Source organism: Nerophis ophidion, linkage group LG11, assembly GCF_033978795.1.
Source record: "Nerophis ophidion isolate RoL-2023_Sa linkage group LG11, RoL_Noph_v1.0, whole genome shotgun sequence".
Classification (NCBI taxonomy): Eukaryota; Metazoa; Chordata; class Actinopteri; order Syngnathiformes; family Syngnathidae; genus Nerophis; species Nerophis ophidion.
Window position 1 is genome coordinate 48871504 of NC_084621.1, and position 24230 is coordinate 48895733.

The window sequence follows — 24230 nt, forward strand, 5'->3', positions numbered from 1 at the left end:
TACGGCCTTTTTAGTTTACTAAATTACAATTTTAAATTTCCCGGGAGTTTCGTCTTGAAAACGTCGTGTAATGACGACGTGTACACAAGACGTCACGGATTTTAAGGAAATATGAGCGCTGCACACACACACAGCTAAAAGTCGTCTGCTTTAATGGCATAATTACACAGTATTTTGGAGATCTGTGTTGCTGAATCTTTTGCAATTTGTTCAATTAATATTGGAGAAGTCACAGTAGAAAGATGGAGTTGGGAAGTTTTAGCCTTTAACTACACAAACACACGGTGATTCCTTGTTTAAAATTCCTGGAGGAGAAACTTTCCTATGGGTCGGAGCGCGACATGGATCCCTACCAAATGTCAACCAGCAGGTTTCGGTGACAAAATTGTGGTTAAAAAGTCAGTTCTTACCGGAGAAAAGCTGAGCTTGTGCCGTCCATAGCTGCCGTTGACTCCCCTGAGACACTGCGCGTCAAGACACCCGTGGAGACACCCTTCCGACTATCAGGTACTATTCAACTGACTAAAACACTAGCAACACAATAGAAAGATAAGGGATTTCCCAGAATTATCCTAGTAAATGTCTCTAAAAACATTGGAATCTGTCCCAATTTAATCGTGTTTTTTTTTTTAAACTTATTTTTTTCTATCATTTTTTTTTTCTAGTCCGTCGCTATCAATATCCTCAAACACGAATCTTTTATCCTTGCTCAAATTAATGGGGAAATTATCGTTTTCTCGGTCCGAATAGCACTTTTTGTTGGAGGCTCCCATTAAAAATAATGTGAATATGTGAGGAACCCCCACACGTGTGACGTCATCGTCTGCGACTTCCGGTAGAGGCAGGGCATTTCTCTTAACACCGAAAGTTGCGAACTTTATCGTGGATGTTCTCTACTAAATCCTTTCAGCAAAAATATGGCAAAATCGCAAAATGATCAAGTATGACACATAGAATGGACCTGCTATCCCCGTTTAAATAAGAAAATCTAATTTCAGTAGGCCTTTAATATCGATCATGATACATGCAGTATGTCATGCGGTTATGAAAACTACATACGCTGTCTGGCTAGCTGTGTACAAACAAAACATGAAATGCAGGCTAATACTTTACAGATACCGTAAGGATTGGTCACATGTTTCAGTCAGTAAGATTGGTGTCTTGTCGCATTGTGTTGTCCATAACAAACCTAAACGTGTTTCTTGTTAAGGTAGAAGCTCGTTTATCTCTTTCCAAACCTAGATTTTACGGCTAATACCGAAGCATCCCAAACTGTTACTACGCTTGCAGTAACAATATCGCTAAAGCTTAAATATTATACAGTACAGGTTACAGAACGTAAATGAAGTACATTATTGTTGACTGTTTTTGAATGCTCTTTTATGGTAATTTAGAGGTAGAATTTCTTCCTCCCATTAGCTGCATTTCTAGTTACATAGAACGAGCCAACTTTCCCAAATTAGGTTTATTCGTTACAAGTTGAGGGGCTCACTGAACTATCCAATCTCTACCATGTTTGTTTATCAGAGTGGTTTAGCCTTTGAGTTGAAAAAAAGTGATCTAACCAATGGATGTCTGTTTTGTTCACATTAATGAAAGACTGATATATTTATACTTATATTGAATAAACATTGGAAGAGCTACCTAATGCTCTACATCCATGTGACATTACTGACACCTAGTGAACATTCAGTATACAGTATTACATACCAACACAATTATTTTCCTTCTTTCTTACAAAAAAGAAAGCAAACATGACTGATCGTTGATTATGTGCAAAATCTAACAAATCCTTAGTCAAAGTCAGCCTTAGTATCTACATTTGTCCGTTAGTATTAAAAGTGTGTTTTCTTAACTGCAACGCTAATATTAAGATATAAATAATCATACCAGTTTATTTGGGTACCGCATCACAACAGGCTGCACAGGTACAGCGGGGATGAATGCCCCTAAAAGACCAAAGACAATATACTTTGATTAGAAAACAGTACACAAAGTACAAAGATGGTCTAAAAACCAAGAGTACACACATTTTAATTTTTGACATTTTTGTGTGGCTGGTTCAGACGTGAGTGAGTCCATTTGGTCTAATACTTTGTGTTTTTACATTGACATGTTTTATTAGTGCCACAGTCTGCTTACTATCAGGTCTGTCGCATCGCTGCCTCTCTCCCTGGCTGTTATCTACCGCCCCCCAGTCCCCAATTCGGACTTTATCAGTGAATTATCAGAGTTTGTCGATCTAGTAACGCATGCCGACAATATAATCAGAATGGGGGACGTTAATATCCATACCCCATCGGAACCTACGTACGTGGCGCTACAGACTACAGGTATAATTGATGGCTGTGGTCTTACACAAATAAATGAACCCACGCATCGCAACGGTAATACGATAGATCTGGTGCTTGTCAGGGGTGTCACCACCACCAAAGTTATGGTACTCCCATATACTAAAGTAACGTCCGATCATTACCTAATATAATTCGAAGTTCTGACTCATTGTCAACAAGCTAATAATAACAACCGCTTTAGCAGCCGCAACAATTATGCTGCCACAACGATGACTCTTGCTGGCCTACTAACAACTGTAATGGCACCATTCCCAAATTATGTGGGCTCTACTGATAACTTCACTAACAACTTTAACGACGCCCTTCGCTAAACCATTGATAGTATAGCACCGCTAAAGCTAAAAAGGGCCCCTAAAAGGCGTACCCAATGGTTCACAGAAGAAACTAGAGCTCTTAAATAATACTCAAATCTCATCCGCCTCAACAAAAACGATCCTAAATATTTGTTGAATACAGTAGCATCGCTAACCGAACAAGAGACTCCTCCCAGTAGCTCCACCCACTCGGCAGATGACTATGAATTTTTTTTAATAAGAAAATTTAATTCATTACAAAGGAGATTAAAGACAACTGGGTTCTATTAACACAGATACGACTGTATATACGACGGATATTGCCCTCCAAAATAGTCTTGCTCTTTTTGATAAAATAACAGAGGAATTGCTACGGCGTGTAAATGGGATAAAACAAACAACATGTTTACTTGACCCACTTCCTGGGGAACTTATCAAGGAGCTTTTTGTAATATTAGGACCCTCAGTGCTAAATATTATAAACCTATTACTTTCCTCTGGCACTGTTCCTCAAGCATTCAAAAAAGCGGTTATTCATCCTCTGCTCAAAAGACATATCCTCAATCCTGACCTCATGGCAAACTACCGGCCGGTGTCCCACCTTCCGTGTATTTCGAAAATCCTCGAAAAAATTGTTGCCCGGTAGCTAAATGAACACTTAGTGTCTAACAATCTCTGTGAACCCTTTCAATCCGTTTTTTAGGGCAAATCACTCTATGGAGACAGCCCTCGCAAAAATGACTAATGATCTATTTATTGCAAACGATGGATTCTGATGCGTCATCTATGTTGCTGCTTCTTGATCTTTAAACTGCTTTCAATACAGTCAATCAAAATATTTTCTTAGAGCGTATCAAAACACGTATCGGTATGTCGGACTTAACCTTGTCTTGGTTTAACTCTTATCTTACTGAAAGAATGCAGTGTGTCTCTCATAACAATGTGACCTCGGACTTAGTTAAAGAAACGTGTGGAGTTCGGTTATTGGCCCTGCACTCTTTAGCATCTACATGCTGCCGCTAGGTGACATCATACGCAAATACGGTGTTAGGTTTCACTGTTATACTGATGGCACTCAACTCTACATGCCCCTAAAGCTGACCAATACGCCGGATTGTAGTCAGCTGGAGGCGTGTCTTAATGAAATTAAACAATGGATGTCCGCTAAATTTTTGCAACTCAACGCTAAGAAAACGGACATGCTGATTATCGGTCCTGCTAGACCAGGGGTGTCAAACTCATTTTAGATGGGGAGCCCCATGGATAAAAATCTACTCCCGTGTGGGCCGGACTGGTAAAATCACAGCACGATAACTTAAAAACAAAGACAACTTCAGAATTCACAACAAACTTTGGCATAATAATGTGTTAATTCCACAACTGTATATATCGGTATCGGTTGATATCGGAATCGGGAATTAAGACTTGGACAATATCATAATATCAGATATCGGCAAAAAAGCCATTATCGGACATCTGTAGTCGTTATTTATACTTTCTGAATAAATGATGTGATAATGTTCATCAACCCACTCATTGGTGTTTATTTTCAATCTATCAAAACAATAAAATATCAACATCAAATTACAGGATGTTATTTATGTAGTTTGTTAATTTTCCTCGACTGCTGCATTAACATTATGTGTTTGTTTTTTCCATATGTAGCATCATCTACAACAGGAGTAGGCCACCTTTAACAATCAAAGAGCCATTTTGACCTGTTTCACAAAATAAAGAAAAACAATGGGAGCCACAAAACTCTTTTGAAATTTAAAATGAAATAACACTGCATACAGAGGTTTTTTTTGCTTTGTGCTATGTATAAACCAGGGGTCTCAGACACGCAGCCCCCACCTTAATATGAAAATATAACGTTAGTGCGGCCCGCAAGATTTATATGAATGCCGCTTGACAGCATCACACTTGCCAACCCTCCTGATTTTTCGAATTTCAGAGCATCTATTCTGGTGAATGTCTGCTGGTGTTCACCCTGAGAACAATAATGAGGGCATGCTATGATAACAGAACCTTTAACGCCCCCTACAACCTGTCCTAACAGCTTGCCAGCCCAGTCACATGTTGATTGTAGTTACTGCAGATCACGTAAGTCAAGGCATACTTGTTCAACAGCCACACATGTTACACTGATGGTTGTGATATAAATAACTTTAACACTCTTACTAATATGCACCACACTGCGAACCCACAAGAATGACAAACACATCTCGGGAGAACATCTGCACTGTAACACAACATAAACACAACAGAAGAAATACCCAGAATCCCATGCCCCTAACTCTTCCAGGCTACATTATACACCCCCCCACCCCCCTCCGTGCGTCGGTTGAGGTGGGCGTGGTGGGGGTGTATAATGTAGCCCGGAAGAGATGCATGGGATTCTGGGTATTTCTTCTGTTGTGTTTATGTTGTGTTACAGTGCGGATGTTCTCCGGAAATGTGTTTGTCATTCTTGTTTGGTGTGGGTTCACAGTGTGGCGCATATTAATAAGAATGTTAAAGTTATTTATATCACAATCATGCGTTCCTTATGTCTCGTCTCGATTTCTGTAACATGATATTTTCGGGTCTCCCTATGTCTAGCATTAAAAGATGTTGGTACAAAATGCGGCTGCTAGACTTTTGACAAGAACAAGAAAGTTTGATCATATTACACCTGTACTGGCTCACCTGCACTGGCTTCCTGTGCACTTAAGATGTGACTTTTAGAGTTTAATACTTACGTATAGAATACTATACGGTCTAGCTCCATCCTATCTTGCTGATTGTATTGTACCATATGTCCCGGCATAGTCTGACTTACTTTGACGCACACCAAGGACTCTGGAACCAGTTCTCTCCAGTTCTCTCGAGAGGGGCTGGACTCTCTTCCACTGTGGCGTTGCCGGCAGTGAGAGGCGACAGGCTGGGGTGGCAATTCTTGTTGCCCCCTGGCTCAAAGCCTGCACGTTGGAGTTCAACACGGTGGACGAGAGGGTAGCCTCTTCAGAGTACACACCCTTTTTGAATTCCCTCAAGGGAGTACTCGAGAGTGCTCCCCCGGGTGATTCCCTTGTTTTACTGGGGGACTTCAACGCACATGTTGGCAACGACAGTGAAACCTGGAGAGGCGTGACTGGGAAAAATGGCCGCCCGGATCTGAACCAGAGTGGTGTTTTGTTATTGGACTTTTGTGCTTGTCACAGATTGTCCATAACAAACACCATGTTCAAACATAAGGGTGTCCATATGTACACTTGGCACAGGGATACCCTAGGCCGCAGTTCCATGATCGACTTTGTAGTTGTGTCACGGGATTTGCGGTCTCATGTTTTGGGCACTCGATTGAAGAGAGGGGCAGAGCTGTCTACCGATCACCACCTGGTGGTGAGTTGGCTTCGATGGTGGGGGAGGATGCCAGACAGACCTGGCAGGCCCAAACGCATTGTGAAGGTTTGCTGGGAACGCCTAGCAGAGTCTCCTGTCAGAAAGAGTTTTAATTCCCATGTCCGGAAGAACTTTGAACATGTCACGAGGAAGGCGCTGGACATTGAATCCGAGTGGACGATGTTCCGTACCTCTATTGTTGAGGCGGCCGATTGGAGCTGTGGCCGCAAGGTTGTTGGTGCCTGTCGTGGGGGTAATCCTAGAACCCGCTGGATGCAGTCAAGCTGAAGAAAGAGTCCCATCGAGCTCTTTTGGCTCATACGACTCCAGAGGCAGCAGAAAGGTACCGACAGGCCAAGCGGTGTGCTGCTTCAGCGGTCGCGGAGGCAAAAACTCGGACACGGGAGGTGTTCGGGGAAGCCATGGAAAACGACTTCCAGACTGCTTCGAAGCGATTCCGGACCACCACCCGCCGCCTCAGGAAGCAATGCAGTGTCAACACCATGTATGGTGGGGATGGTGTTCTGCTGACCTCGACTGCGGATGTTGTGGATCAGTGGAAGGAATACTTCGAAGACCTCCTCAATCCTACCAAAACGTCTTCCTATGAGGAAGCAGTGCCTGGGGAATCTGTGGAGGGCTCTCCTATTTCTGGGGCTGAAGTTGCCGAGGTAGTTAAAAAGCTCCTCGGTGGTAAGGCCCCGGGGGTGGATGAGATCCGCCCGGAGTTCTTTAAGGCTCTGCATGCTGTGGGGCTGTCTTGGTTGACAAAACTATGAAACATCGCGTGGACATCGGGGATCACACTCCTCAGCCTTCCCGGTAAGGTCTATTCAGGTGTACTGCAGAGGAGGCTACGCCGGATAGTCGAACCTCAGATTCAGGAGGATCAGTGTGGTTTTCAATAGGTCGTGGAACTGTGGACCAGCTCTATACTCTCGGCAGGGTCCTTGAGGGTGCATGGGAGTTTGCCCAACCCGTCTACATGTGCTTTGTAGACTTGGAGAAGGCATTTGACCGTGTACCCCAGGAAGTCCTGTGGGGAGTGCTCAGAGAGTATGGGGTAACAGACTGTCTGATTATGGCGGTCTGCTCCCTGTATGATCAGTGTCAGAACTTGGTCTGCATCACCGGCAGTAAGTCGGACCTGTTTCCAGTGAGGGTTGGACTTCGCAATGGCTGCCCTTTGTCACTAATTCTGTTCATAAATTTTATGGACAGAAATTCAAGGCGCAGTCAGGGCGTTGAGGTTATCTGGTTTGCTGGCTGCAGGATTAGGTCTCCGCTTTATGCAGATGATGTGGTCCTGATGGCTTCATCTGGCCAAGAACTTCAGCTCTCACTGGATCGGTTCGCAGCAGAGTGTGAAGCGACTGGGATGAGAACCAGCACCTCCAAGTCCGAGTCCATGGTTCTTGCCCGGAAAAGGGTGGAATGCCATCTCCGGGTTGGGGAGGAGATCTTGCCCCAAGTTGAGGAGTTCAAGTACCTCGGAGTCTTGTTCACGAGTGAGGGAAAAATGGATCGCTAGGTCGACAGGCGGCTCAGCGCGGTGTCTTCAGTAATGCGGACGCTGTACCGATCCTTTGTGGTGAAGAAGGAGCTGAGCCGGAAGGCAAAGCTCTCAATTTACCTGTCGATCTACATTCCCATCCTCACCTATGGTCATGAGCTTTGGGTTATGACGGAAAGGACAAGATCACGGGTACAAGCGGCCGAAATGAGCTTCCTCCGCCGGGTGACGGGGGTCTCCCTTAGAGATAGGGTGAGAAGCTCTGTCATTCAGGAGGAGCTCAAAGTAAAGCTGCTGCTCTTCCACATCGAGAGGAGCCAGATGAGGAGGTTCGGGCATCTGGTCAGGATGCCACCTGAGCGTCTCCTTAGGGAGGTGTTTCGGGCATGTCCGACCGGCTGGCCTGGGAACGCCTCGGTACCCCCCGGGAGGAGCTGGACGAAGTGGCTGGGGAGAGGGAAGTCTGGGCTTCCCTGCTTAGGCTGCTGCCCTCGCGACGCGACCTCGGATAAGCGGGAGAAGATGGATGGATGGATGGCATGTGTTCCGGCAAGAAATCTGCATTCAAAGAATTTCGGCTCATTAGTGATTTCCAGAGCCCAAAGAAAGTCTGCGGGCTATAGAGCGTTTTCTATTCGGGGTCCAGTGCTCTGGAATGCTCTCCCGTTAGTTAGGAGATGCTACCTCAGTAGAAGCATCAAAGTCCCATCATAAAACTCATTTGTATACTCTAACCTTTAAATAGACCCTCCATTTAGATCAGTTGATCTGCCGTTTCTTTTCTGCTTTGCCCCCCTTTCTTTCGTGGAGGGGGGGGGCAGGTTCGGTAGCCATGGATGAAGCGCTGGCTGTCCAAAGTTGGCTCGTCCTTGCATCGGTTGGGGACGTCTCTGCGCTGCTGACCTGCCTCCGCTCAGGATGGTCTCCCGTTGGCTCCACAATGGACTCGACTCTCACAATATTATGCTAGATCCATTCGACGTCCATTGCACCAGTCACCCGGGGGGGATACCCCACATCTGCGGTCCCCTCCAAGGTTTTTCATTGTCCCATTGGGTTGAGATTTTCCTCGCCCTGATGTGGGATCTGAGCAGAGTAAGTTGTTGTGGCTTGTGCAGCTCTTTGAGATACATGATTTAGGGCTATATAAATTAACATTAATTGGTTGATTGATTGATTATGATTGTATGCGCCTAAGCAACGTCACGGCCACACGGCAGCACATCTTTTTTTTCTACATTCATCATGCTTCAGTTGATGATTAAACAAATAACTATACGGAGAAAAAAACGCCATCTACGACTGTTGTCTCTTGTTAATTTTTTGAAGGTATGTAACATTAATGTTTTCACATTCACAAACTTTAAAATTTTAGTATTTTAGTATCATTTAGTATTTTAGCCTGCCAGTGTGTCTAGCAGGCTAACATTACAAACAAATGTTCCAAACTAACAAGTAAAATATTATAAACTTATGCAAAAATTGTGCATTTTTCTCTGGCCCTACCTGAGCAAGTCAGCATCTGAAATGCCTCACTCTGAAGGGCTAGATCAGGGGTCGGGAACCTTTTTGGCTGAGAGAGCCATGAAAACCAAATATTTAAAAATGCATTTCCGTTAGAGCCATTTAATATTTTTTAACACTGAATACAACTAAATGTTTGCATTTTTAAGTGAGACCAACATTTTTAGAATATAATAAGTTTCTTATTCTTTTTAATAACATTGTTATTCTGAAGCTAACCAATAATAAATAAAATACCTCTTACCATTAATGTGACTTCTGGAACAGGTGTGGTAGAAAAAGGACGGATGGATTAAAATGTGTGAGAATGTTTTATATTTTGAACGTTATTTTTAACACCGTGACTACGAGCGGAATTATTCATTACTTATCGTGTTAAGCAATGTCAGCTAAGATTTATCTGAGAGCCAGATGCAGTCATCAAAAGAGCCACATCTGGCTCTAGAGCTATAAGTTCCCCTACCCCTGGGCTAGATGCATAATCATTACCCCTCGTTATGCCCACTACCCCAACATACAAAGAATCATTGGGACACCACTACCTTCACAGGAATGCGCAACATGTAGGGATAGATATAAATAGTAGGGCACTGGGGTGTATTGGGATTGGGCCTATACAAAATAAAGCAAACGTGAGCAAAACCCAGGCTTTTACTAAAGGCAGTAATCATAAACTAAGCTTTCAGTACATACACAATGTTGACATCCATAGTTATATTTTGATAAAGATGAATAAAAACGCTCTACTCGTAAACGACATGTGCAACCGCAACAAACACTGCTGCAGACGAAAAGTTAAAATAATGAAATGAAAACCTTATTCAAGCAAAAACAATGCATGTTTATCTAGGAGAGTATTGATACCAATTTCTTTGACCCGGCCACACACAAAGAAGTTGTAGACGTTCATGGTTTTCCAAGTTTTCATCGGTTCTGTTCTGTAGAATGGGGCCTGGACCACAATAGTTCAATTTGTTTGGGAACACTAAGACATATAGTCTGTTGGTATCACTCAAAAAATCTATTCCATTGTATAGTTAAACATTTTTTGCTCGTATCAGCTTTTTGAAGGAAGAATGAAGCCTCTTTTGTACTCCGATATTTCGCGCACTGCTTGCTGTAATACAGCCATCTTGGCTTGGTTGACCGCCACTGCTTTAACTTCCGGGAAGAAGCCCTTTTTGGGAATACATGCAAATACTATATAGCACTTGTTCTTTCTTGTCATTCGCTTTGCTTCTTTTCGTTAGTCTTTCATCTGTTTTGTATTTAGGGTCACCATGTTTAGTGTCTGGAGTGAACAATCGGAGTGGCTGAGTAGTATTATGTGGTATGGCTTAACTCGCATGCAGTAATTGGTCAGTAGATTTTCTGGTCTGATCTACCAGTACCAAAAAGTCCGTAAAAAAAAAAAAAATGGAGGTGAAAATGGAGGCACTCCGTTGAAACGTAAATTCCTACATAGTAGGTCCAGATGCGTATTGGACAGCATCTGGGTTTGGACTCTAACTATGGAGTGATCAATAAACCTACTGTATACTGTGCTTTATTTTCAATAAAAACACTATTTGTTTCTAGTGCTCAAATATGGTACATCTTAAACCACAACAAGTGAAACACTGAAGAAAGAAAATAAAGCTGAAAAAGACAAACAATGACCAAATTAAGAAAGTTTACCTGGCTTAAAAGTGATTAGGCAGGATCTATTAGTGCATGTTCCCTCTGGAAAAATCATTATCTGCATGAAAAACAAGTACAACATGTCAAATGGGTTGAGACTACAAATTATCCTCTCAGTGTACAACAGGGATTTACAAGGGTCAAATTAAGTCATGGTCAAAAGTTTTAGCCATCCATAAGCTTCTGGTTGAATTTTTGACAACTCCTCTTGACAAAATAGGTGCAGTCCAGCTAAATTTGTTGGTCTTCTGACATGGACTTGTTTGTTCAGCATTGTCCACACGTTAAATTAAGTCAGGACTTTGGGAAGGCCATTCTAAAACCTTAATTCTAGCCTGATTTATCCATTCCTTTACCACTTTTGATGTGTGTTTGGGGTCATTGTCCTGTTGGAACACCCAACTAGGCCCAAGACTGGTGATGGAACGGAACTGGTGCTTTACGGAGAGTAAATGGGACAATGAAAAAGGAGGATTACTGCCAAATTCTTCAGGACAACCTAAAATCATCAGCCCGGAGGTTTGGTGTTCCAACAGGACAATGACCCAAAACACATGTCAAAGGTGGTAAAAAAATGGCTAAATCAGGCTTGAATTAAGGTTTTAGAATGGCCTTCCCAAAGTCCTGACTTAATCTTGTGGACAATGCTGACGAAACAAGTCAATGTCAGAAAACCAAAACATTTAGCTGAACTGCACCAATTTTGTCAACAGGAGTTGTCAACATTTCAACCAGAAGCTTGTGGACGGCTACCAAACGCGCCTTATTGCAGTGAAACATGCCAAGGGACATGTAACAAACTATTAACATTGCTGTATGTATACTTTTCACCCAGCAGATTTGGTCACATTTTCAGTAGACCCATTTTAAATTAATTAAAAAAACCTAACTTCATGAATGTGTTTTGTGACCAACAAGTATGTGCGCCAATCACTCTAACAAAAAATAAGAGTTGTAGAAATTATTGGAAACTTTACACAGCCATGACAATATGTTCATTACAAGTGTATGTAAACTTTTGACCACGACTGTACATAGAAATTAAACTGTTGAAGCAGGATTTTACTGGATTGGTTAAGGGACGAGCGGTAGAAAATGGAGAGTCAAAACCAATAGTCTTTTAAACCACTATTGAATTTCAGTGTGATGTCATAATTCTTCACATTGGCCCATATAATTAACAACCCTTGAATGAATGTTTAGTTCAAAACATTCTCAATCATTCAAACTGAAAAGAGCAGGCTTTTTTGATCATTGCATACATTTACCTGAGGCCATTCTCCTCCAGAGTGGGCTCTGCGCTTAATCTCTTCCACAGTCTTCTTTCTTGAATCCTGGTCCGACCGTGAAACAAACACTGGCCTGATGTACTTTATTAAAGCTGGAGGAAAAGCCAGAAAGAGTTGAAAACGCAATTACCAATGTTGTACACTAAACACCAAATCACATTGACTAAAACAATTATTCTGATTATTTTCGAGATGCAATAATTGTTTTTTGTCTTTATTTCAATATCTGTCATCTGACTGAGTGTTCATGTAATTAACACATTGGAACAAACACCGGTAAACATACAACAACAAGAACACATTTAAGCCATAAAATCAGAAAAAAAAAAGGGAAAAAATAAATAAATAAAATAAAATAAAAAATAAAAAGAGTATCACAATATATGAGAGCAAAAATTATACTTTCCATGGTGTATAATAATTCATAACCTGCCTTTGAGACCTAAACAAAGTTGACCCACAAAAGGAGAAAATGTTTTCAATAGGGTAACTTAGGAAAAGTAAATGAGGCATGGGGCTTGATGAAAAGTAGTAATTGATTTCAACTGTGAGTTGACGGAAAGAGATTAGGACTGCAACTACAACCCTGAGAGACACTACACACGTCACTGCGGCTGATCAGGTCTTAATGCCTATTCTGGATTCAACTTGTTCAACTAAAGCATCCGTGTCCTTCCATAAATCTGTCAGAAAAAAGTTGGATTCAAGTTATCGACATGTACCGTATTACACTAAAAACTATTTTAGAAACTAATAAAAAAAGGCTTATTTTAAGAAAAATATTTCAGATAGGACTTGAATATTATGTGTTCACACATCTCTAACGTATGTTGACATCACTTCCGAAAATAAATCAAATGCTTCTTTAAAATGCATATGAAAGACAAAAAGCCATATCCCTTCGCATAATATTTTCCAATTTATTGGCATGTATTTACAAACAGTTACTATGTAAAAAATATTTTGTACCTGTTTTTTTACATTTAAAAAAAAGATGTATATGTGTGTATGGTTACTCACTGCCCCACAGGGGTATATCCTTGCTCTCGGCTTTCATGACAATGGAAGCCATTGTCATGGTGACAGGGATGGCGTCAAAGTAAGAAGAGTGGGGTGCCAGGGTGATAATAGGTGCTTCGGCAGGTAATGCTCTTCGCCCCTTTACAGTCATCCAATGGAAACCACCCGCAAACCACATGACCCGCATGATGATCTTCAGACTAATATCAACCAATCTGAAAATGAGAGGATTTGGTTTCAGTGTCTCTTTTATAAAAATTGTACATGTAAATATATAAAACAGTAATCCATGGAATGTCAAAAGAATACATTTTGTAGAACATACCTTAAGAACCTGACTACATACAATTTAAATCAAACCACCCTCATTTGACTTGTTTTGTTAAGTCATTGTGCATCTAATTGAAGTGGTATTTATATCTGATTTATGTCAGTGATGAAAGCAAGATTGCATTTTTGGCTATTGTGCCACAGTTCTCTTGCGGTTTCTGATAATGATGTGTCAAAACCCACTGTGAACAGTACAGAAATAGAATTTTCACTTCAAACATGCACATTCAGCTGGGTACCCACCTCCTCCAGAGGCACTGGGGTTCAATGCTTGTTTCTGAGCGTCCCACTGTGGCCAGAAAGGCAAAGGGCCAAGCCAGCAGCATCATAAATGCTGCTATGAGTAGACGGATGGGGAATAATGTGACTGTCATTACTGCTATCTGTAAATGATAAGAGGAAAATACATTAAATACATAAACAACTGATCCTATTGTATTCATTTTTCAATTACCGGTAAATTAAATTTAATTCATTCATGTTTTGTCACTGGTGAAGTTCAGGGTTATGTCATGCTTAAAGAAAACATTCCCATTAAAAGCCTACTGAAATTAGATTTTATTTAAAAGGGGATAGCAGGTCCATTCTATGTGTCATACTTGATAATTTCGCGATATTGCCATATTTTTGCTGAAAGGATTTAGTAGAGAACATCGACGATAAAGTTCGTAACTTTTGGTGCTAATAAAAAAGCCTTGCCTTTACCGGAAGTCGCAGACGATGACATCACAAGGGTGAGGGCTCCTCAACTCCTCACATTGTTTTAATGGGAGCCTCCAGCAGCAAGAGCTATTCAGACCGAGAAAACGACAATTTCCCCATTAATTTGAGCAAGGATGAAAGATTTGTGGTTGATGATATTGATAGCGAAGGACTAGAAAAAAATAAAAATAAAATAAAAGCGACTGCTCCGGGCGGCGGCAGTGTGAGCGTTTCAGATGTAATTAGACACATTTACTAGGATAATTCTGGGAGATCCCTTATCTGCTTATTGTTTTAATAGAGTTTTAGTGAAATTCTAAAGACATACCTCGAGGTCGGATGGCTGCGGTGAACACGCAGTGTCTCAGAGAGAAGCCAAGCTCACAGCTGCCTTTTAAACAGCTACTCCAGGAGGAGGAATAATCCAATGATGTCTCCGGTAAGATATATATTACAAATTTCCCATCCAAAAACATGCTGGTTGACGTAAAGAAACTCGTTCGCTTGACCGCTCTGTGATAAAAACAAAGAAACACCGGCTGTCTCGGAGCTAAAGACATCTGCAATACACCGCTTTCCACAAACATCATTGTTCGTTATAGTCTCCATTATTAAATGAACAAATTGCAAAAGATTCAGCAACACAGATGTCCAGAATACTGTGTGATTATGCGATTAAAGCAGACGACTTTTAGCCACTAGTGGTGCAGCGCTAATATTTCCTGACAGTCCGTGACGTCACGCGCATGCGCAATCATTCCGCGATGTTTTCAACAAACTCCGCGGGAAATTTCAAATTCCAACTTAGTAAACTAAACCGGCCGTATCGGCATGTGTTGCAAAGTTAATATTTCATCATCGATATATAAACTATCAGACTGTGTGGTCGGTAGTAGTGGGTTTCAGTAGGCCTTTAAGTGAAAGGACATAATTGCCCCAAGTCTTGGTGTAGTAGTTTTTTAAAGATTAGTCTGACCAAAAGCTGACTGACTGAAATATATTTCCCAAGTTTTGACCATCTCGTACTTATCGAGTATCGGATCGGTTCAACACAATAGGACAAAAGCACATTGTCTGGCATTAAATTAACTATCCAGCTCGGGTGAAGTAATACCATGACATTAGACATTTAACAATTGATTTACAAATTCTACTTCGTCTAACAACTATATCTAAACATGTTCATAAGCAAAAACACAAATATATACGTTTTTAGGTACACATTGCAAGTCTCCATTCAAATAAAAATAGTAGCGATTTAAAAAAGTACTTAGCTCACGCCTAATGCCAATGCTTATCTTCTGTCAATATTTGTTTTGATAGTACACACTAGTAGGGGAGCGCTATCTTATCTGCCGACAGTTCTTATCTGACAGTAAAGACAAGTTATCATTTTCAACAAAAATAATGTAGAACAAATATAATTAACTGCTTTATATGTATATGTTTTTGTTATACTGCAAAAGAGGGCTGCAGAAAAATATTACAATAAAACAACTTAAAATTCACACCAACATTTTTTATTCTATTTAAACATTTTATTTTAGATGGTTTAATTAAATAAATTGAGGGTTTCCCCTAAACGTAATTGATTGTGGCGGCCAGCCACAGATAAAAATTAAAAGCTGCCACACTTTAAAAATTCATTTTTCTTTTTTTTTTTTTAAGTGAACGCAAATTAAAGTAATATAATGTATATATTTTGCCTGTCATATGCGCACTATTGAAAAGTAATACACCGAAAGTTCGGACGCCAAAAAAATAAGACTTTGATCACTGAAACACTACTGCCAAAATCGGATGCTGAGGACGTAACAAAACTGTATAGTGCGAGCAATTTAGCCAAATTTGTGACTAAAAATAGGTCTAAAAAAAAAGTTGCACACATTCAAATAGAGACTTTAATCCTTTCATCGCAGTTTGCTCCCAAAATAAATCTATCCAAAGTATAGCATGTTTGAAATAAACATAAATCATAACCAAATGGACAAAGTGACTTACGCTGAAATGTCACTGTCTATGCTGCAGAGCTGTGTCCCCCTCCTCCTCCTCCATGCAGAGGGGAACGGAGCTCCAGTAGCTCACAAATGTCTTAAACACGGAATAAACAAAGTCTTAGTTGGAGGAACTGATCAATAAGTTTTTTTCACCAACTTAAAACTTGACTGTGCTGCGCGCTAGTGACTACGAGGGTTAGTTAGTTGTACTTGAATAGCTTTTCTACCTTCAAGGTACTCAAAGCGCTTTGACACTACTTCCACATTTACCCATTCACACACACATTCACACACTGATGGAGGGAGCTGTCATGCAAGGCGCTAACAGCACCCATCAGGAGCAAGGGTGAAGTGTCTTGCTCAAGACACAATGGACGTGACGAGGTTGGTACTAGGTGGGGATTAAACCAGGGACCCTCGGGTTGCGCATGGCCACTCTTCCACTGCGCCACGCTGTCCCTAGTTAATTAGTTTTAGTTTATTTCGAACATGCAATACAATTACAACAGAAGGAATATTCAATAACAAATCAATGATTGAAGAGACAAACTTGCCATCCAAACAGTACATATTTTATTGACAAGAATATACAGCCATGCAGGGCTGGGCGATATATCGATATACTCGATATATCGCGGGTTTGTCTCTGTGCGATATAGAAAATGACTATATCGTGATATTCGAGTATACGTTCTCACGCAGTTGCTTTTAGCTTCTGGAATTACACTACAGCAGGGGTCACCAACCTTTTTGAAACCAAGAGCTTCTTCTTGGGTACTGATTAATGCGAAGGGCTACCAGTTTGATACACACTTAAATAAATTGCCAGAAATGGCCAATCTGCTCAATTTACCTTTAACTTTATGTTATTATTAATAATTAATGATATTTATCTTTGTGGAGACACTGATCATCTTAATGATTTCTCACAATAAATATATATAGAAACAGATATCAATATGCAAGACTTTATTTTTATATTTTCTCTAAGTGCACATTTTTCAAATTGAAAATTTTCAAATGATCACTTCTAAGACAGTCTTATGAAATTACAATATGCCATTTTAACTAGCAAGCCACTAACATTTTTTTAACAAATCATGAATTACTTTGCACCATGTTTGTACAAAAAATAACTCATGCAAAATACAAGTCAACTCTCAAATTTTTAAATAAATCATGTCACACTTTGAACTGGACACCAAATCTGTTATCTGTTTCTTTGTCAGTTAGTGGGAAGCCTGGCATTGTATGCTGTTATTAACTAGTGTGTTGTACTTAGGTGTGTAACTTGACACTGCAACTCTGAGTGAGTCTTGCAGATGTGCATCAGTGAGGCATGTTCTGTGTTTGTTCTTGATGAAGTTCATGTCAGTAAAGGCTGATTCACAAAGATAAGTTGAACCAAACAGGCTTGCAACCTTCATAGCTGCTGCGCATACACCACTGCACTTTTCTGTGTCAACAAGGCACCAAAAGTTTGGTGCAGACTGGTGGGCTTTAAATTTTAAATTGTCAGGAAAGAAGAGGAAGGAATTTAAAAGGTAAAAAGGTATGTGTTTAAAAATCCTAAAATCATTTTTAAGGTTGTATTTTTTTCTCTAAAATTGTCTCTCTGAAAGTTATAAGCAAAGTAAAACAATAAATGCATTTATTTAAACAAGTGAAGACCAAGTCTTTAAAATATTTTCTTGGATTTTCAAATTCTATGAGTTTTGTCTCTCAGAATTAAAATGCCGAGCAAAGCGAGACCAACTTGGTAGTAAATAAATAAAATTTAAAAAATAGAGGCAGCTCAGTGGTAATTGCTGCTATTTGAGCTATTTTTAGAACAGGCCAGTGGGCTACTCATCTGGTCCTTACGAGCTACCTGGTGCCCGCGGGCACCGTGTTGGTGACCCCTGGACTACAGGCTCTTCCCACTCTTTCCTGTCTCTCCTTCTCACAGACATCAAGTGCACGACATCAAGTGCACCTTCGTACATAAGTCACATACGTATACGCCCTCGCGGAGCAGAGAGGTAGCAGCATGGGTAACGTTAGCTGTGATGCTAGCGGAGCCTAGGTGCGAATCTGGTAACAAATGAAGGAAGAATTATTTACCAAAAAATAGCATGGGCAACAACGTCTGGTGGTGGTTTGGCTTCAAGTGGGAATATGTCGAACAGACAAACATAATTTGTCAAGTGTGGTGCTAAAGCGTCGCTACAAAAAGTAACATTACTGCTAATGTGTAGCATCATTTGAAAAGATGCTTGAGAATGAAAAGTGCTTACTCCGCATTTCAATATCTTCATTCTGCGCCACACGCCCACAAAATCATGCACAAAAGTGCACTTTATTTGTTTTTAACTATTGTAGTTGCGTTCTGTACAAAAAGTGCACTTTAATTTAGTGTTGTTTTGATATGACACCTTAGTAACATAATAGCTTTTTTTAATGTGTCTCTGATAATCTTGCACTTTGTGTTTTGGAGATGACATGAATGTATGTGCCAGTGCTTAATAACTGTTTAATTAATACAGTTTTGGTCAATTGACTTAGTTGTGAGTTCCTTCTCTGCTTGAAAGTTTAAAATGAACATATATTAATGCAATATGAACAAGAATGTTTTAATGTAGACACATAGAATCATCATACTGCTGTGATTATATGTATCAAGTGTTCATTCAAGGCTCAGGCAAAATATCGAGATATATATAGTGTATTGCGACGTGGCCTAAAAGTATCGAGATATTAAAAAAAAAAACATATCGCCCAGCCCTACAGCCATGGAAGCACATTTAATTTATTTATTAAGCAGTAACACAAACCAGGAAAAGACTCAAAAGAGAAGTTGTAAGAGCTGACAAACTGCTGCTGCTAGCCTTCAGAATATGTATGAGATCCATGGCTGCCAGTTATGACTAAAGTAATATTTAAGATTATTGTTATCAATATTGAAATCATGATTACTGATCGTTAGGTAAAGCAGTGTTCGGGTGTGAATGTAATACCATCATGTCATTTGTCCAACCATCCATCTATCTATCTACTTCCGCTTATCCGAGGTCGGGTAGCGAGGGCAGCAGCCTAAACAGGGAAGCCCTGACTTCCTAGGGAGGCGTTCAGGTGGCATCCTGACCAGATGCCTGAACTACCTCATCTGGCTCCTCTTGATGTGGAGGAGCAGTGGCTTTACTCTGAGCTCCTACCTGATGACAGAACTTCTCACCCTATCTCTAAGGGAGAGCCCCGCTACCCGGCGGAGGAAGTTAATTTCGGCCGCTGGTACCGGAACTCTTGTTCCTTTGGTCATAACCCAAAGCTCATGACCATGGGTAAGGATGGGAATGTAGATCGACTGGTAAATTAAGAGCTTTGCCTTCCGGCTCAGCTCCTTCTTCACCACAACCAATTGATACAGTGTCCGCATTACTGAGGACGCTGCACCGATTTGCCTCTAAATCTCACGATCCACTCTTCCCTCACTCGTGAACAAGACTCCGAGGTACTTGAACTCCTCCACTTGGGACAAGATCTCCTCCCCAACCCGGTGATGGCACTCCACCCTTTTCCGGGGGAAAACCATGGACTTCGACTTGGAGGTGCTGACTCCCAACCCAGTCGCTTCACACTCGGCTGTGAACTGATCCAGTGAGAGCTAAAGATCCTGGCCAAATGAAGCCATCAGGACCACATCATCTGCAAAAAACAGAGACCTAATCCTGGACTCCCCACAAGACTTCTCCGGGGACACAATCGAATGCCTTCTCCAAGTCCTCAAATCACATGTAGACTGGTTGGGCAAACCTTCATGCACCCTCAAAGATCCTGCCGAGAGTACAGAGCTGGTCCACAGTTCCACGACCAGGACAAAATCCACACTATTCCTCCTGAATTCCAGGTTCGACTATCCAGCATAGCCTCCTCTTCAGTACAACTGAATAGACCTTACGGGGAAAGCTGAGGAGTGTGATCCCACGATAGTTTGAACACACCCTCAAGCTCCCCTTCTTAAAGAGAGAAAATACTGACCCCGATGTCCACACGATGTTGCAGAGTTAGGTCAACCACAGCATCCAGCGCCTTAAGGAACTTTAACTGCCTCGGCAACCTCAGACCCGTAAATAGGAGAGCCCACCACAGATTCCCCAGTATTTACTTCCTCATAGGAAGACGTGTCATCCGCAGTCATGGTCAGCAGAACACCATCTTTACCATACACGGTGTTTACAGTGCATTGCTTCTCTTTCCTGAGGCGGCAGATGGTGGTCCAGAATCACTTGGAAGCCGTCCGGAAGTCGTTTTCCATGGCTTCCTCGAATTCCTCCCATGTCCGAGTTTTGTCTAAGTGACCGCTGAAGACGCACACCGCTTCGCCTGTCGGTACCTGTCCGCTTACCTCTGTAGCTTATCTTTCATATGACATTGCGAAAAGCTGGATTTCCTTTTTCCATACTTTGCAGCAGGCTACACGTGGATTTGGTTCACGTATTATCCAAAGTTTGCATTTGTCATTTTCCCTTCAATGTTCATTAAAACGACATGATGGATTGATGCGCCACTATTCTCTTGGGGTCGACACAGAGCCGTATGACAACAACCTAATGTAAGGCTTGTGCAAAGCCAACAGATCAAGCGTGTAGTTTACATTTTTAAGGAAACGCATTTTAGTTTTTACCATTCTATAATTAGCCTATTGAGTTGGACTACCGAGAAATATGATGAACATTTCCAAGCATTTAGAAGCATTTCAACCAAAGTTCAAGCATTTTTCAAACCTTGAAAACACAACGTTAAAATCCAAGCATTTTCAAGGTTTTTAGGCACCTGTACGAATCCTGTAAAAAGTAACTGAAAATTTCAGATCATTCAACTATCCATCCATTTTCTACCGCTTATTCCCTTTGAGGTTGCGGGGGGTGCTGGAGCATATCTCAGCTACAATCGGGCGAAAGGCAGGGTACACCCTGGACAAGTCGCCACCTCATCAGAGGACCAACACAGATGGACAACATTCACACACTAGGGCTAATTTAGTGTTGCCAATCAACCTATTCCCAGGTGCAAGCCTTTGTAAGTGGGAGGAAGCCGGAGTACCCAGAGGAAACCCACTCAGTCACGGGGAGAAGATGCAAACTCCGGGATGGAATTCAGGACTACTCAGGACCTTCGTATTGTGAGGCATATGCACTAACCCCTGTGCCATCGATCATCCATCTTCTACCGCTTACTCCCTTCAGGGTCCCTTGAGCCTATCTCAGCTACAATCGGCTGGAAGGCAGTTAACACCCTGGACAAGTCGCCACCTCATCGCAGGGCCAACAGAGATAGACAACATTCACACTCACAATCACACAGAAAAATCCCAAACCCGGGATTGAACTCAGGACAACTCAGGACTTTCGTATTGTGAGGCACATGCACTAACCCCTTTTCCATCGATCATATTGTTATTAAATGAATAAATCGTATCGGCGATGAGTTCTGACTCAAATCATTATTAAAAAGAATTGTTACACCCCAATATATTTTTGTAAATACAAGTAGCTGGAAATCGTTCAAGCTCGATATAGTATCAGAAAAAAAATGCAACTTCAGGCTGAAAAAATTGTTTTTTTACTTACAGATTTAAAACAGTAAATAACGGTCTTCTGCTAAATGGAAATTAAATGTATTATTCAAACATAGAGGTGTTCTAAATCAGTGGTTCTCAACCTTTTTTCAGTGATGTACCCCCTGTGAACATGTTTTTAATTCAAGTACCCCCTAATCAGAGCAAAGCATTTTTGGCTGAAAAAAGAGATATAGAAGTAAAATACAGCACTATGTCATCGGTTTCTGATTTATTAAATTGTATAACATTGCAAAATATTGCTCATTTGTAGTGGTCTTTCTTGAACTATTTAGAAAAAAATATATAAAAATAACTAAAAACTTGTTGGAAAATAAACAAGTGATTCAATTATAAATAAAGATTTCTACACAAATAAATACCATCCACTTAAAGTGCCTTCTTTGGGGATTGTAATAAAGATCCATCTGGATCCATGAACTTAATTCTAAACATCCACCCATCCATCCATTTTCTACCGCTTATTCCCTTTGCTGGTGCCTATCTCAGCTACAATCGGGCGGAAGGCAGTGTACACCCTGGATAAATCGCCTCCTCATCGCAGGGCCAACACAGATAGACAGACAACATTCACACTCACAATCAACCTATCCCCAGGTGCATGTCTTTGGAATTGGGAGGAAGCCAGAGTATCCGGATTTCTTCAAAAAAAAGAAATCTTTAACATCAATATTTATGGAACATGTCCACAAAAAATCTAGCCGTCAATGTTGTAAGCACAATATCAATGACGCGCAATTTGCAAAATGCGCAACCGCATTTTGCAAATTAAATGTCAAATCAAATCAAATGTTTATTGCATTCATCACTATACAGTGTACATCCACGACTAAACTACTGACTAAACTACTACCAAGTGTGGATTCAGGCCGGGCGTTGCTTATTTCAAGTTCCAGGTAACCCTACATTATTATATTTTATAAATAGTAAATAGAGTTGTGGTAGTAGTTTAGTCAGTAGTTCTGTCGTGGAAGTACACTGTATAGTGATGAATCCAATAAACGTGATTTGATTTGACATTAAATTTGCAAAATGCGGTTTCGCATTTTGCAAATTGCACGCCATTGGTATTTTGCTTCCAACACCAACACTGAATATTGCAATGTTGCATTCCTTTTCACAGTTTATGAACTTAGATTCATATTTTATTGAAGTACACTAAATATATTTATAAGGTATTTTTGAATGGTTGCTATTTTTAGAATATTTAAAAAAAAATCTCACATACACCTTGGCATTCCTTCAAGTACCCCCATTTGAGAACCACTGTTCTAGAACAATATGCATGGTTTTAAGCAGCGCATAATGTGAACTGTCACCTATCCTTACGTTACACGCGTTGAACGGGATGCATACATCAACTCTGCAATGAAGTAACATGGGAACATACAAAGCAATATTATGTCAGAAGTGAATAACTGACAGCGTCGTTTATGAGAGGCATCACCCAAAGGTGTATTAAAATGACTGTTAGTTTCGGAGCAACAAGCTAGGCCCACAGTGGATGGACGGCCATGCTCCTTTTAACTGTAACGGTAACGATTTTGTTTGGCTTAATTATTAAACCGGGTTTTATTACGGTTTGGTTTATCCACTTTTGTGTAGAAAATTTTAGGTAAATGCAAACACTATAAGAAGCATTTCCTTCACATGTAAGCCAAGAAAAAGCAGGGCAGAGAATGCAACATGTATGTAGCTAATGTTAGCCGGCTTGCTAGCACGCACACAGCTGACTAGGGACACCCGCAATGGCGAATGTCAATAACATGGGTAGCGTTCAACACAAGCCTGATATTTACCTTTGCCTTTTCCATTGGGGAGAATTTCATAACGTGTACAAAAGGGTTTCTGAACGGCGGCGCTTGGTCCATCTTCTTGCCATCTCCCTTCATCGCACATTGCCTGTGAGTTGGCAACCTCATCTTGACAACAAATAATGGTCAACTTTAGTCTAAAAAAAAAAAAAAAAAAATCACAACAGTGATGATAATAATAATAATAATGCCCCCACAAAGGGAGGCTCTCCAGTTGCACCCCAATCTGTGTCGTGCAAGGCGGCTAATTATGTTGGCAGCGCGGGGTTATAAACGCTATCTGCCTTTCTTGGACACCATGGAGAGATAACGGTTAGCTCCGGGATTAGCGGGGGTTATTTGAGGTTAGCTTGTTATCTTTACGCAGGACGCCCTCCTCCACAGTGCGTCCCCCCGCTCCCCCCCCAAGCAGCCTTTTTTAGCTCAAGATGCTAAAGGAGCCACGATCCCGCTGGCTTGTTTGTGCGCATGCGTACAACCACCATCCGGGCAGGCTCCACAGCGACAAATATATAAGCACTTAAAACAAATAAAAATAAATATTTATGGACTCAGTATACATACACACAGTATTTATTTTTAATCTAAATTCAAGTCCATTCAAGTTTCACGCGTTTGATACAAGCTAGTGTATCTACAAAATGTTTTACAATCCACTTTGCTTTGTGTATGTACAGTGGGGCAAAAAAATATTTAGTCAGCCACCGATTGTG

General features: G+C 41.0%; 1 protein-coding gene across 1 annotated transcript in view; it reads right to left on the reverse strand.

The window, feature by feature from the left end:
* The window catches only part of LOC133562214 (lysophosphatidylcholine acyltransferase 1), a 42710-nt gene extending 18737 nt beyond the window's left edge, over window positions 1–23973 (reverse strand). The window contains exons 1-6 of the mRNA XM_061916189.1: window positions 23503–23973; window positions 13631–13770; window positions 13058–13272; window positions 12017–12129; window positions 10746–10806; window positions 1891–1949 (exon numbers count right to left, since the gene is read on the reverse strand). Coding sequence (XP_061772173.1) covers window positions 1891–1949; window positions 10746–10806; window positions 12017–12129; window positions 13058–13272; window positions 13631–13770; window positions 23503–23625 — 711 coding nt within the window. The 5' untranslated portion in view covers window positions 23626–23973. The remainder of the gene's footprint in view (window positions 1–1890; window positions 1950–10745; window positions 10807–12016; window positions 12130–13057; window positions 13273–13630; window positions 13771–23502) is intronic.
* Between the last annotated feature and the right edge of the window lie 257 nt (window positions 23974–24230).